The sequence below is a fragment of the Rhamphochromis sp. 'chilingali' genome, assembly GCF_963969265.1.
Source record: "Rhamphochromis sp. 'chilingali' genome assembly, chromosome: 19".
Taxonomy (NCBI): domain Eukaryota; kingdom Metazoa; phylum Chordata; class Actinopteri; order Cichliformes; family Cichlidae; genus Rhamphochromis; species Rhamphochromis sp. 'chilingali'.
The window spans coordinates 5,650,001-5,666,654 of NC_137946.1; the positions used below are offsets into that span (position 1 = coordinate 5,650,001).

A 16,654-nucleotide genomic window follows, 5' to 3' on the forward strand; every position below is an offset into this window, starting at 1 on the left:
TATATATATATATATATATATATATATATATATATATATATATATATATATATATATATACACATATATATACATATATATTAGGGGTGCAACGATACACAAAATTCACGGTTCGGTTCGGTTCGATACTTTGGTGTCACGGTTCGATATTTTTTCGATACAAAAAAAATTTTCATGCCTTTTTAATTTGTCATTTATTAAAATTATAAATATATATTTTAACTCAAAAGTACAGTTTTTAAATTTAACCCTAACCCTTGTGCGTGTTTTTTATTTTGACAGAGAATGCGCACCTGCGGACAACTTATGTGCAGCCCTGGTTATTTAGCTCGTCATATTGCAGCCACAGAAATTATTTTGTCCATGAAACCATAAAGCTACACTTTTTTGCCTTATAGTCTCATTTGTCATAACTGCTCCGTTTTGTGGTAAGCTTTTCTTTGGCTGTCACTTCTTCACCCTGACCTGTCTTATTTGGCTCAGCAGAACTAAAATATATATCCTGCTGCTTTTACACACACACTCACATAAGCTCAGCGATTCTCTGCACGATCAACCTCTCACATGTTTAATCTTGCTGCGGGAGATTTCACTTGTCATGTTTGCATAGTAAGCTAACGATTAATAAGACAATGTCAGAGGAATTGGTGCACAAATTATCATCACTCACAGATCAGTGCTGTCGCTCTCTATACATAGTTCGCACGATTGCAAAGTGAAAGCAAAAAAACAAGCGCAAATTCAAACGCGATTTCAATATGTCACATATTGACAGTGGCTCACCGATGCCAATGACATACAGTGGGGCAAAAAAGTATTTAGTCAGCCACCGATTGTGCAAGTACCCCCACTTAAAATGATGACAGAGGTCAGTAATTTGCACCAGAGGTACACTTCAACTGTGAGAGACAGAATGTGAAAAAAAAAAAATCCATGAATCCACATGGTAGGATTTGTAAAGAATTTATTCGTAAATTAGGGTGGAAAATAAGTATTTGGTCACCTCAAACAAGGAAAATCTCTGGCTCTCACAGACCTGTAACGTCTTCTGTAAGACGCTTTTCTGTCCCCCACTCGTTACCTGTATGAATGGCACCTGTTTGAACTCATCTGTATAAAAGACACCTGTCCACAGCCTCAAACAGTCAGACTCCAAACTCCGCCATGGCCAAGACCAAAGAGCTTTCGAAGGACAGCAGGAAAAGTATTGTAGACCTGCACCAGACTGGGAAGAGTGAATCTACAACAGGCAAGCAGCTTGGTGTGAAAAAATCAACTGTGGGAGCAATCATCAGAAAATGGAAGACATACAAGACCACTGATAATCTCCCTCGATCTGGGGCTCCACGCAAGATCTCATCCCGTGGGGTCAAAATGATCATGAGAACGGTGAGCAAAGATCCCAGAACCACACGGGGGGACCTGGTGAATGACCTGCAGAGAGCTGGGACCAAAGTAACAAAGGTCACCATCAGTAACACACTACAACGGCAGGGAATCAAATCCCGCAGTGCCAGACGTGTTCCGCTGCTGAAGCCAGTGCATGTCCAGGCCCGTCTGAAGTTTGCCAGAGAGCACATGGATGATACAGCAGAGGATTGGGAGAATGTCATGTGGTCAGATGAAACCAAAGTAGAACTTTTTGGTATAAACTCAACTCGTCGTGTTTGGAGGAAGAAGAATACTGAGTTGCATCCCAAGAACACCATACCTACTGTGAAGCATGGGGGTGGAAACATCATGCTATGGGGCTGTTTTTCTGCCAAGGGGACAGGACGACTGATCCGTGTTAAGGACAGAATGAATGGGGCCATGTATCGTGAGATTTTGAGCCAAAACCTCCTTCCATCAGTGAGAACTTTGAAGATGAAACGAGGTTGGGTCTTCCAACATGACAATGATCCAAAACACACCGCCCGGGCAACAAAGGAGTGGCTCCGTAAGAAGCATTTGAAAGTCCTGGAGTGGCCTAGCCAGTCTCCAGACCTCAACCCCATAGAAAATCTGCGGCGGGAGTTGAAAGTCCGTGTTGCTCGGCGACAGCCCCAAAACATCACTGCTCTCGAGAAGATCTGCATGGAGGAATGGGCCAAAATACCAGCTACTGTGTGTGCAAACCTGGTAAAGACCTATAGTAAACGTTTGACCTCTGTTATTGCCAACAAAGGTTATGTTACAAAGTATTGAGTTGTATTTTTGTTATTGACCAAATACTTATTTTCCACCCTGATTTACGAATAAATTCTTTACAAATCCTACCATGTGGATTCATGGATTTTTTTTTCACATTCTGTCTCTCACAGTTGAAGTGTACCTCTGGTGCAAATTACTGACCTTTGTCATAATTTTAGGTGGGGGAACTTGCACAATCGGTGGCTGACTAAATACTTTTTTGCCCCACTGTAATTACCCAGCTACATTTCTGAAAGAATGCAAAAGCATTGACATATATTTTTCTTCCTACAATAGCCCGACGGGCAGGGAAGAGATAGATTTTGGTAGCCCGGGGACGTCGGGCTAGCGATATTGCGAGCCCTGTATCTGATTGAGGAATCACTCATCTTTGGAAAAGAGAGTTTATTACAGAGAAATATCTCTTTCCAAAATAAAAGCTATACTATCCACTTCTTCTGGGCTATATTCTCAGCAGCATAAGGAGAATCATGTGCTAACAGCTGTCTAAATGACTCGGCTAAAGTTAGTAGCATGCTTGTTGTTAGCTCGTTAACGTGTTGGCCGTCTAGCCCCATGCACGGAGCGATCGGCGGTAGCTCGTTAACGGAGATTTGCCGTGTTGTGGCGTTAAGGTCATTTCAATGAGATTAACCTGAAAGCACTAGTGGGAACACAACGAATATGACTGCACATTTACGCCGACATCATCCTAGTGCAAAGACAAGTGGAAGCAGACAAAAAAAAGCAAGCATGCTACTAACTTTAGCCGAGTCATTTAGACAGCTGTTAGCACATGATTCTCCTTATGCTGCTGAGAATATAGCCCAGAAGAAGCGGATAGTATAGCTTTTATTTTGGAAAGAGCCATTTCTCTGTAATAAACTCTCTTTTCCAAAGATGAGTGATTCCTCAATCAGATACAGGGCTCGCAATATCGCTAGCCCGACGTCCCGGAGCTAGCGATTTTTTTCAGTCGGGCTACCAAAATCTATCTCTTCCCTGCCCGTCGGGCTATTGTAGGAAGGAAAAATATATGTCAATGCTTTTGCATTCTTTCAGAAATGTAGCTGGGTAATTATGTCATTGGCATCGGTGAGCCACTGTCAATATGTGACATATTGAAGTCGCGTTTGAATTTGCGCTTGTTTTTTTGCTTTCACTTTGCAATCGTGTATAGAGAGCGACAGCACTGATCTGTGAGTGATGATAATTTGCGCACCAATTCCTCTGACATCGTCTTATTAATCGTTAGCTTACTATGCAAACATGACAAGTGAAATCTCCCGCAGCAAGCTTAAACATGTGAGAGGTTGATCGCGCAGAGAATCGCTGAGCTTATGTGAGTGCGTGTGTAAAAGCATTTCAGTTCTGCTGAGCCAAATAAGATAGGTCGGGGTGAAGAAGTGACAGCCAAAGAAAAGCTTACCACAAAACGGAGAAGTTATGACAAATCAGACTATAAGGCAAAAAGAAAGTGCAGCTTTATGGTTTCATGGACAAAAGAATTTCTGTGGCTGCAATATGATGAGCTAAATAACCAGGGCTGCACATAAGTGGTCCGCAGGTGCGCATTCGCTGTCAAAATAAAAAACACGCACAAGGGTTAGGGTTAAATTTAAAAACTGTACTTTTGAGTTAAAATATATATTTATAATTTTAATAAACGACAAATTAAAAATGCATGAACATTTTTTTGTATCGAAAAAATATCGAACCGTGACACCAAAGTATCGAACCGAACCGAACCGTGAATTTTGTGTATCGTTGCACCCCTAATATATATATATATATATATATATATATATATATATATATATATATACATATATATATATATATATACACACATACATATACATATATAATATACATATATATACATATATATATACATATATACACATACATATACATATATATACATATATATGTATATACCAGAGGTGGGACCAAGTCATTGTTTTGCAAGTCTCAAGTAAGTCTCAAGTCTTTATCCTCAAGTCTCAAGTCAAGTCTCAAGTAATGTCAGGCAAGTCAGAGTCGAGTCTCAAGTCACTGGTGTAAAAGTCCGAGTCAAGTCACAAGTCTGAAATTTTGAATTTCAAGTCCTTTCGAGTCTTTAAAAAAAAAAAAAAAACGAAAAAAGAATGTTGCAGTTATATGCTAAATGTAAATATTAGACCATGTAATTTTTAAATCTGTGTTTTTCTCAACACATGACAAAATAGTGAACAAATTGTGAAATTGCACCTCTTTAAAATGCAGCTCAATTAAACCTAGCTCCAAGAATAATTTTCACCGACAGTTCTGAGATAAGCTGCATGTTATTCTTGGATGCGGTTGTAGGACCGGTGTCGTGCCAAAGTAGGTATCCCCGACAGAATTTGTTTCCCCTGTGCTGGGAGCACGCAGGAAGTACTGATGTTTTCATTTTGTGAAAAATTAGTATCATTACATTACCATTCAGTTTGAGGGTTACAACAGAAAATTATATATTTATTGCTCACGGGGTATCAGATGGGATTATTTTAATAAACCATAAACATTTTGGCTAATAACTATTTTTATTCTCCTGTAACTTTATTATATAAAGAGCTAAATCCTCCAAAGTTTCAGGAGAAATGCGTCATAATAAGAAGTGTTTGTGAACGAAAAATCAGCAATGTGGGATACTGTTTGTCCGTGATTTACACAGGGGGAATAAATTGTGGCAGGACCAGCCTGATATTATTTGTATCCCACTATAACTTCGTTGTATAAAGAGCTAAGATCTCAAAAATGTCAGGAGTAGTTAGTCATTATAAGAAGTGTTTGTAAACTAAAAATCAACAATGCGGGATACTGTTTGTCTGTGATTTGGACAGTCCAGCGTGTGCTCCCGACGCAGGGGAAACAAATTCTGTCGGGGATACCTAGTTTGGCACGATAGTAACTTCAGGTCACTGCAACAAGCCCAGGTACAGTTTACCGCCGGATGGGTACAGGACCTTGAAATGCACCGTGTAGAACGAAAGACCATCGTACGTATCATAAGTTTACCAGTCTCACAAATCGTCTTCATAAATACACAATCGTTAACCGTTTATTAATAGGACCTTTAAGCTCAACGGTAATTAATTAGCAGTGGAAATAATTTCTGGTACGCATCACAGAAATGTAGCAGTGACAATAATACTGTATGCTGTAATCGTACTGGGCAATTAGTGATACAAAAAACTTGTTTTATCCTGTGAATTATGTTTTTGTCACTGTACCATAATAACAGAAGCGAAACGCAATATTGTGTCAGGACAATTCACTATTTATGCACAATAAACAAAGGAGCATAGCGCGACAATTTCTTTTCAGCGCCAGACTTGCTTGTAACCTATATCACCAATTATGTTAAGAAAAATGACGCATTAACTACAACAGCAGACTAACCTGTGAGCTGGAGTGTTCTGGGACGTTATATTTGGTCTTTGAATGGCTGCAATCCAGGCCACCCGTCGCCTCTTTGTTACTTCGGAAACATGGCTCGAACAATTTCTCTTCAACGACGTAATCCGATAACAACCGATCTCTTTACCCGTCGGCTTTCCGTGGCTGTCATGCGACCGGCTATTGCAGTTAATAACACAACGGCTTCTTGCCATTTTTGTGTTTCTTTTTTATCGCTGTGATTTCAATTGAAAGCCTGCGTGCGCTAGTACCTCTTGCCACGAGTTCCCAGAATCCTTTGCGGTTTTACCCCTGAATGACGTCACATTTTCAATCTCTATATAATATGCATTTTAAATTTTATATTTGGGGTGAAATATCAAGTCTTTTCAAGTAAACCGGTTCAAGTCCAATTCAAGTCCCAGGTCATTGGTGTAAAAGTCCAAGTCAAGTCACAAGTCTTAGAACATTTTTTCAAGTCAAGTCTAAAGTCATAAAATTAATGACTCGAGTCTGACTCGAGTCCAAGTCATGTGACTCGAGTCCACACCTCTGGTATATATATATATATATATATATATATATATATATATACACACACATATATACACACACACACATATATATATACATACATACATATACACACATATATATATATATATATATATATATATTAGGGGTGCAACGATATTCGTATCGATATTGAACCGTTCGATACAGTGCTTTCGGTTCGGTACGCATATGTATCGAACAATACAACATTTGTAATTTATTTTATCAACTTTCCTTCTGACGATGCTGTCTGTGTTGAGCGCTCAGTGAATCTGCGTTCGACTACTCCGCCTAGGCTGCACTGTCGAGCGCAGATCCACTGAGCGCTCAACACAGACAGCATCGTCAGAAGGAAGAGCGCAGGGCAAGCTAGCGAGACAGAAGTTAAGCTCTCCTTGCAAGATGGACCTCCCCCACTCTCATTCAGATCTGGCGTTTGGAATTATTTTGGTTTTCATGTGACGTATGACCCTGAAGGTAAGCGAGTCATGGACTAAAGTAAAACAGTATGTTGGATGTGCCACGCAATGCTTAATTACATGGGTGGGAACTAGTGTGTTAGCGCAGTTAGCTCGTTAACGTGTTGGCCGTCTAGCCCCATGCACGGGGCGATCGGCGGTAGCTCGTTAACGGAGATTTGCCGTGTTGTGGCGTTAAGGTCATTTCAACGAGATTAACCTGAAAGCACTAGTGGGAACACAACGAATATGACTGCACATTTACGCCGACATCATCCTAGTGCAAAGACAAAAACAACAAGCATGCTACCAACTTTAGCCGAGTCATTTAGACAGCTGTTAGCACATGATTCTCCTTATGCTGCTGAGAATATAGCCCAGAAGAAGCGGATAGTATAGCTTTTATTTTGGAAAGAGCCATTTCTCTGTAATAAACTCTATTTTCCAAAGATGAGTGATTCCTCAATCAGATACAGGGCTCGCAAAATCGCTAGCCCGACGTCCTGAGGCTAGCGATTTTTTTCAGACGGGCTACCCTGCCCGTCGGGCTATTGTAGGAAGGAAAAATATATGTCAATGCTTTTGCATTCTTTCAGAAATGTAGCTGGGTAATTATGTCATTGGCATCGGTGAGCCACTGTCAATATGTGACATATTGAAGTCGCGTTTGAATTTGCGCTTGTTTTTTTGCTTTCACTTTGCAATCGTGCTAACTGTGTATAGAGAGCGACAGCACTGATCTGTGAGTGATGATAATTTGTGCACCAATTCCTCTGACATCGTCTTATTAATCGTTAGCTTACTATGCAAACATGACAAGTGAAATCTCCCGCAGCAAGCTTAAACATGTGAGAGGTTGATCGTGCAGAGAATCGCTGAGCTTATGTGAGTGCGTGTGTAAAAGCAGCAGTATATATATTTTAGTTCTGCTGAGCCAAATAAGACAGGTCGGGGTGAAGAAGTGACAGCCAAAGAAAAGCTTACCACAAAACGGAGAAGTTATGACAAATCAGACTATAAGGCAAAAAGAAAGTGCAGCTTTATGGTTTCATGGACAAAAGAATTTCTGTGGCTGCAATATGACGAGCTAAATAACCAGGGCTGCACATAAGTGGTCCGCAGGTGCGCATTCGCTGTCAAAATAAAAAACGCGCACAAGGGTTAGGGTTAAATTTAAAAACTGTACTTTTGAGTTAAAATATATATTTATAATTTTAATAAATGACAAATTAAAAAGGCATGAACATTTTTTTGTATCGAAAAAATATCGAACCGTGACACCAAAGTATCGAACCGAACCGTGAATTTTGTGTATCGTTGCACCCCTAATATATATATATATATATATATATATATATATATATATATATACACACACATACACACATATATGCATGCTACATATCTGCATATCAAATAGCTCTAAACTGCCCCATTGCACTGTGTGTATACAATCCAATGCACCTCAATGTGTTCTGAATTCCATTAGGAGACTATCACAACTCCACACATCATTATAACCTAAGCATCTTAACACCTGGTATTCTCCATTAACCTTACCTAATATAGCGGATGAGAAACACACTCCCCTCTCATTCCTTGAGCAAGGCATTTGGCATCTCATTGCTCCAGTGGAGCGATGAATGAGAAAATGAGATTTAAGAGAGGGACTGAAGGCCTGTTTTGACTCTATATGTTTTTTTTCCCCACTTCAGCTCTGCTATGCTGGTGCTTTAGATAGAAGTCATAGATAGTATACTAGCAAAACAAGAAGAAAACAAAAAAAATGGATGTGTGCAAGAGGTTCTAAAAATATCTTAGCTTGAAGTCACATTCAAGGAAGAATGGCTTAAAATTGCAATAGTCATGAACAAAAAAACTAATTTGCAGCAGGCATAAGTTATGGTGTCTGTATAAGTTCAGGAAATAAAATTTTTTTATGATTACCAGAGACTCATTGCTTGTAGCACATTCGGAAAAAACAATAATTTACTAGAATTTCACATAGGACTCATTGTTGAATTTAGTATCATATCAGCAGCTGTAGCTGTCTTTATCTTGGCGTCATTACCTTGGACGAGGATGTGAACTGAGGTGGTTCTTGGTCGACTGCTTGTCTGGATTGCACACACATACTGTCCTTCATCTGTCATGTCCACATTTTCAATCTTGATGGTGAACTCCTCTTGATTAAGAGTCACCAAACTCACTCTGGGATCAATCGACCACTTGTCTTCTCCAGCATACAGTATACTTGACCGATTAAGCCATGCTGTGTGTGTGACAACATCCCCGAGTGCACACCTGTGAAGGAACAAAAACAACACTGAAAGTAGGGTTATTTTTAAGATTCAGTGATTTCCATGAGGGAGTACTCATGGAAATCACAAAAACATACTTTATATGATCAACCCCTCCCCACTACGTATAGACTTATTTTTTTAAATGACAAATTTGTATTTATTAATTTATTTTTTCCCTGTTTCTTTGAACTAAAAACATGTACTCTATTGCATGCTACATTTATGATTCAAAAATGTGCTGATGCTTATAAAAGCTGAACTTCTGGTATGACACAGTGTAGAGAGAGGGGATTGTGCAGCTGAATTTAATACGATTACTTTTAGATTATACACTAATAATAGTAAGCAAGTTCAATAGAAACGATATGTGTTGTTTTTTTATTTATTTATTAAGAATCACTGTATTACTTTTAAAAAGTAGTAGAGAGGTCCCCCATACAGAGAGACAGGCAACCAGTCATAACATAGAAACAGAAAAAAACTAGAAACACAATTTCTAATGTGCATTTTATCATGTAATTGTGAAGTAATATTCTGATGCGACACGCTGAAATTGGAATAGCAATTATGTTCTCAGAAATTATGTAAGCTTAGAACAAGACTTATTTTCAATATGCAAATGCACTTACTGTGCAGCGTCAGGTTTCTTTTGTTGATCTACCCACACACTTTGTGATATTCAAAACTGATTGAAATAATGGGCTGAAACTGGATCGTTGTGGTCGGTTGCAATTACAACCGAATGCTTTCCGCAGTCAAAGAATACTGCTTTGATACAGGAGCTGATGACTGATGTTTGAATGTTTCCACGGAATGACACATCTGCTGTATTTTCATAATAGGTGTTTCAATCCTGCTGAGAATGTACAAAGGCCAAAGCCATATGAAGTAAGTGACTTAATGGTTAAAAAAAGAAAATGTGCAAACTGCTTTGGGCTGCCAATTGTCCATCATGTGAGTTGGGAGTTTTAACTTTCAGTAGCCTCAGTTCTGCACTCTAGAGCTGGAAATTCAACATTTTAAGTGTTTTGAATGGTGGCAGTGTAACAGGAGCTCACTGCTTTGCAACTGAACGAATCAGCTCCATTTACGCTGTCACAGTTTTTGTTGCACCATCAGTCACTTCCACTTCAGTGGCAGCAGTAGGGTCAATGGCATCCTTGGGGCATTTATGGCACTATAGAGGAAAAGAGCAATAGAAAAGCATGGGGTGCATGTTCTCCAGTGTTGGCGCATATATGGCACAGTGTATAATCAAATAAAATGCACATTTTTTATGCAATGTACACAGAAAACATACAATAAAAACCCTTGTAGCATTGATTTAATATGATGCACTAATTTTAAAGTATGGGTTTAATCAATAATGGCCACAGAAAGTAAACTTCCTCAACCAGATTCTAGTGCAGACATATGACTAAACTTTTCTAAAGAATCCTCAAAAACAGCATGATAGACACGCTTCCACTGTAGCTTCCCCTCAAGCAATTAAAGTAATTTACTGCCAAGAATTTTATGAATACATGCGTGAGTGGGTAGTATTATCTACTTAGAGGGCTCAAACTATAAAAGTACTAAATTAATATGAGTACATTTACATGCATTAGGCCAAAGGGGAAAAAAAAAGGTTTTGTTTAACACAGTTTTCAACACATGTATTTTTTTTTTTTGCTTTTAACCTATCTTAATCCCAGCGTATAATGGAGATCAAGAGGCTCTCCCATAGGGAGAAACAGACAGTCAGTCACACTCACATCTGTTAGGGTACGTGGTCTGTTGACCCAGTGTTTTGAATTAATGGTTTTTTGAATCTTTATTTGTCTTTATGTTCTCTCTGTATCTTATGTTTCCTAGTTCAGATTTCTTACGATCTTGAGTTTATCCATATTTCTAGTTTCCCATTGTTACCCATTTTTCCTGTTGTGCCTGCCACACAATGTTTCCTGACAACGTCAACCAGCAACCTGCATTTCTAATAATGCCGCTTCAAACTGGCTACAAAAATCAATCCGTACAGATTTCTATTTTAAAATATCCATATTTACAGCAACTATTGTTTACAGTCTTGTACAAAAGACAGTTTGTATGAGGCTGATTCTTTAAAATTTTGTCACTTGGACAAATAAATATTACTTCAATATAACATACAAAATTCTGTGCCTGTATTTGTTTCATTGTCTGCCAACTACTACTATAAGACCACAAGTCAAGCAGCCACAAAGGGCAGACAGCTTAAGCTTTGGAAGGTTATCTGTATCACATATTATCATATCATCATGTCACCCAGCCAGTAGCAGGAATAGGCTGAACAATAGCATACATTGATGTACTAGTATTATAAATTAATGACATTGTTTATCTTCTTTTCACTTTTTGCCCCTGCATCTCTAACCTAATTTGTCTTGAAAAGGTTTTAACGAAAGTACAGAACTGCTGGCTAAACAAGTCATTAATGATCTGCTAACACTATTTCAATGTAAAAAAAAAAAAGAAAAAAAAAGAAAGAAAAATTAATCATATTCACAATTGAAAATTGTCTGTTTCCTAATTTAACCTGAAGGCAGGTTCTGACACTGATTCTGGCACACAAAAAACACACAAGGACTTTGATTTGAGTTTTTTTCAGCGGTTTACAGCATTTAGCAAAAATCCTCACCATCTGAATTTTAAACAACTTAGTATTCTTTCTCTTTGCTTAGCAGTCAACAAGCTCTGTTTACACTGCCTCCCAAATTCAAACCCATGAGAAACTGTGCACTCATATTTTACCAGTGGGAGTGCTGCAGCTTTGAGTGCAATGAAAGGAACAAAGGACAAAGTAGAAAGGAAATCAGAAATATGAGTCTTATTAAAAGACATTAATTGTGATTGTATACAGGAGTTCAACTCAAAAGTGGAAAGTGATTGCTTTCTAACTTTTAGTCCTCTTTTATTTTCTAAAAACATCAGAGTTTCCACCTAGTGGAAAGAAAAGAGTGAGATACTGAGGAGGATTTTTCCAATTTCCTACTCAAAGAGGAGTAGGAAAATGCCTAATCACATTTAATTCTGTTGTTGTTAAATGTGATTAGGCATTAAATGTGATTAGGCTGGGTTTTAAGGGGTATTTATTATTTTCTTCTTTTTTTGGGTTGTATGGAAGCCCCAAACGCAATTTCATTGTTCTTGACAATGACAATAAATAAATACTACTACTACACATTTAATTCAATATTATAGCCATGAAAAAGTTTGCATGGTTTTAATGCAAACTACTCCACATGAGATATTTAGTCTTCATGCACAATAACGTATTTTAGAATGTGAGTATGCGAGTCAACATATACACAGAAGCTAAAGTCTTAATTTATGAACTCAATATATACAAACTGTTCCAACTTCTGCAATCTGGTAGAAGGTTCCGCATCTTCCGGGCAAGGACAGAGAGACTCAAGAGGAGCTTCTATCCCCAAGCCATCCGTGCCCTAAACACACACACCCGCCCTCTCAGATCATCTATAATTGACTGAGACAGGACGCTTCCAGACACTAAACCAAGGCACAATGTACATTTCAATTCCTTTAATTTTAAATATGTTTATATTGTCTATCCTGTAAAATAGTCAGATGTCTATTCATATTAATGCACAGAATTCACCTGCTTGCTGCTACTACTGCACACTCACCCAATGTACATATATATATATATATATATGTGTATATATATGTGTATATATATATGTGTATATATATATGTGTGTGTGTGTGTGTGTGTGTGTGTGTGTGTGTGTAATGGGGATGTGGCGTACAACACTAGAGGCGTACAACACTAGAGGCCAACTCCAAGCCCATAGCACAAGTCACCATCAAGTGCGGGATCTACCAAGGAGATGCTCTGTCCCCACTGCTGTTCTGCATAGGCATGAACCCCCTCAGTGAGATCATTAACAAGACTGGCTACGGATACTGGCTACGGAACGGAACCGTTGTCAGCCACCTCCTGTACATGGATGACATCAAGCTGTATGCCAAGAGTGAACGAGACATCGATTCACTGATCCACACTACCAGGCTATACAGCAATGACATTGGAATGTCGTTCGGACTGGAGAAGTGTAGTTGAATGGTAACAAAGAGAGGGAAGGTAGTCAGAACTGAGAGGATTGAACTACCAGAAGGCAACATTGCAGACATAGAGGACAGTTAGAGACATAGAGAAGCCAAAAGGAAAAACGGTGCATGAGGTTAGTGAAATATTAATTTTAGAACAATACTTGAGAATGCTGTCTCCTGAGTTACAGACATGGATTAAAGAACGCAATCCAAACTCTGCAGCGGCGGCTGCAGAGCTGGCTGATGTGTTTGTGGCGGCACGGAAAAAAGGACAGCCATGGAGCCACAGCATGGAAAATGAGAGATGGTTCAAAATCTGTCCCTCACTACCAGAAAGCAGGGGTGAGTAAACCTCCAAAGAGCCAGTCTGTCAATATGCCGTCAAGACCTCCACCCAAGACTGTGATTTGTTATTTGTGTGGGATGGAGGGCCACACAAAAGAATTCTACAAAAATAACTCAGATGTGTTTTGTGCCCCGACAAAGTGTGGAGCCTAAAGTGGAGTTTGAGAATGGTTTCAAAATGACCTTAGTTGAGGTTGATGGGAAACCATTAAAGGCCCTTGTTGACTCAGGAAGTACTCAGACTCTTGTGCACCGAGACTTTGTTCCCGCAAATAAAGTTAATGTGGAGACAATCCCTGTTCACTGCATTCATGGAGATGAGAGATCATATCCAACAGCAGATCTGTACATCAAGGTACAAGGACAAACGTATATTCTAAATATTGGTGTTGCAGAGAATCTGCCATTTCCAGTAGTGCTGGGTCGAGATCTGCCTGTGTTGTTTGACTTGCTGAATCCTAGTCATACATGCAATGTTGCAGTAACAAGAGCTCAAGCTAAGAAGAAAGAGGAGTCCCTACACCCACTCTGTGCCTTGCCCTTCTATGATGCGGACATAGAGACTGCACCCGGGAAGTCTCGTAAGTCATGTGGACAGAGAAGGCAAGAGAAGTTTCTACATACTGCTGTTCGAGCAGCTCCTAGCACAGAGCCTGAGTTACCTTTGGGTTTTAAAATCCCTGTTAATATTATTGAAATGCAACATGACGATCCATCTCTAACATCTCTGTTCCAGAAAGCTGCAGAGAGGAACCAAGGAACTAAGCAAGATTTGAACAGCAGGGGGGAGTTTCTGCTGAAAGATGGCATTTTGTATCATCAGAAGGGTTCAGCATTGCAGTTGGTGGTTCCTAGAGCAGTCCAGAAGGTGGTGCTCTTCTTGGGACACTCCATTCCATGGGCTGGCCACTTGGGAAAGCATAAAACCATGGCCCGCATTAGAAAATATTTTCATTGGCCTGGAGTGCGCTCGGATGTTACACTGTTCTGTAAAAGCTGCCCTCAGTGCCAGAAGTCTTCTCTTAAAATCCCCTCCAGAGCTCCTCTCCAGTCTCTACCAATTATCAGCACTCCATTTGAACGGCTAGGAATGGACATTGTTGGTCCTCTAGAAAGAAGCAAGGCAGGCAACCGTTACATGCTGGTTGTGACAGATTACGCTACAAAGTATCCAGAGGTCTTTCCTTTGAGATCAATAAAAGCCAAAGCAGTCGCCCTCTGTCTCATACAGTTCTTCTCAAGGGTTGGTTTTCCTCGTGAGATTCTTACTGACCGTGGCACTAACTTTATGTCCACTTTGTTGAAGCAGGTGTACCAGCTCCTTGGGATTAAGAGCCTGAGGACAACGCCATACCACCCTCAGACAGATGGCCTAACAGAGCGCTTCAATCAGACTCTGAAACAAATGTTACACAAATTTGTCAATGAAACTGGTACAGACTGGGATCAGTGGCTGCCCTACCTCCTCTTTGCATATAGAGAAGTACCCCAGGCTTCTACAGGTTTTTCACCTTTCGAACTATTGTATCGCCATGAGGTACGAGGCCCCTTGTCTCTTCTAAGGGAGACTTGGGAGGGTGACCAAGAAAGATCACAGGCTGTCAATGTTGTCTCTTATGTTGTCCAGATGCGGGAACGGTTGGAGAAGATGACGGAGCTGGCCCAAGCCCACAAAGCGGAAGCACAGCAGCACCAGAAGGCCTGGTACGACCAGTCAGCTCGGCAAAGATCCTTCAGTCCTGGTGAGAAGGTGCTGGTGCTTCTTCCAAGTGATGACAGTAAGCTGTTAGCAAAGTGGCAAGGGCCATATGAGATCCAAAAGAAACTTGGACAAACAACCTATAAGGTCGCTATTCCAGATCAGCCCCGCTCCAGCAGAGTACTGCACATTAACCTGCTTAAGGAATGGGTGGAGAGACCAAAAGCAGATGTCTTTCTGATCCAGGAGGTTTCAGAGGAGGAGGAAGTGGATGATCAGTATCTGCCAAAACCCACTCCTCAGGACCTGGATCTCAACCATCTTCCTGAGGAAAGACGGGCTCAGGTGAGAAACCTGTGTAAATTGGATGTGTTCAGTGAAAATCCTGGTAGAACGGACATTGTGGAACATGACATTGTGTTGAAAGATGGAGCTTCTGTGAGGAGAATGAGTTACAGGATACCTGAGCGTCTATAGATCCCGTTGAAAGAGGAGATCGACCTGATGTTGTCACTAGGAATCATTGAAGCCTCGAAGAGCGAGTGGTGCCACCCGGTGGTCCTGGTGCCAAAGAAGGATGGCAGTATCCGTTTCTGCATAGACTTCAGGTACCTGAATGCAATATCACAATTTGATTCATATCCAACTCCCCGCATTGATGACATGGTTGAGTGCCTTGGGAAGGCCAGATACCTGACAACAATAGACCTCTGCAAGGGTTATTGGCAGGTACCACTGACTAAGCGCTCAAAAGAGCTGACTGCTTTCCGGACCCCGTGGAGCTTGTTCCAGTTTAAAGTCATGCCCTTTGGACTGCATGGTGCCCCGGCAACATTCCAGAGACTGATGGACCAGATACTGTCTGACATGTCTGATTTTGCTGCAGCCTACCTTGATGACATAGTGATTTTCAGTTCTACCTGGGAAGAACACCTGAAACACCTGGAGAAGGTATTGGGGCGTCTTCAGTCTGCAGGGTTGACTGTTAATCCAGCTAAGTGTGCCATTGCCAAGGCTGAAACTGAGTACCTTGGGTTTGTGATTGGAAATGGAGTAATAAAACCTCAAGTCAATAAGGTAACCGCCATAGAATCCTGTCCCTTGCCAGAGACCAGAAAGCAGCTGAGATCATTTTTAGGTATGGCAGGATTCTATCATCGGTTTATCCCTCATTTCTCCGCCAGGGCAGCTCTTCTGACGGATCTGACTGGTGCCCGAAGTCCCAATAAGATCACCTGGACAGAGGAGGCTAAGATGGCTTTTCAGGACCTACGACAATCTCTGAGTAAGAGCCCAGTCTTGCACAGCCCTGATTTTGAGAGAAAGTTCATTCTTCAGACTGATGCCTCAGAGAGAGGATTGGGAGCTGTTCTGTTACAGGGACCGCCTGGAGAGCATCATCCAGTGGCCTTCATCAGCCGCAAGCTGTTTCCGAGGGAAGTGCGATACTCAGGCATCGAGAAGGAGGGACTTGCCATCAAATGGGCCCTGGACTCCTTTAGGTATTATCTTCTCGGACGGGAGTTCATATTGGAAACAGACCACAAGGCTTTTCAATGGATAGAGAGAATGAAGGAAACAAATGGAAGGATCACACGATGGTATCT

General features: G+C 40.5%; 1 protein-coding gene across 2 annotated transcripts in view; it reads right to left on the bottom strand.

Moving 5' to 3' along the window:
- The window catches only part of ntm (neurotrimin), a 483,521-nt gene that overhangs the window by 44,028 nt on the left and 422,839 nt on the right, over window positions 1–16,654 (bottom strand). For both annotated transcript variants that reach the window (XM_080866697.1, XM_080866696.1), the window contains one exon: window positions 8,680–8,912. In XM_080866697.1, coding sequence (XP_080722823.1) covers window positions 8,680–8,912 — 233 coding nt within the window. The remainder of the gene's footprint in view (window positions 1–8,679; window positions 8,913–16,654) is intronic.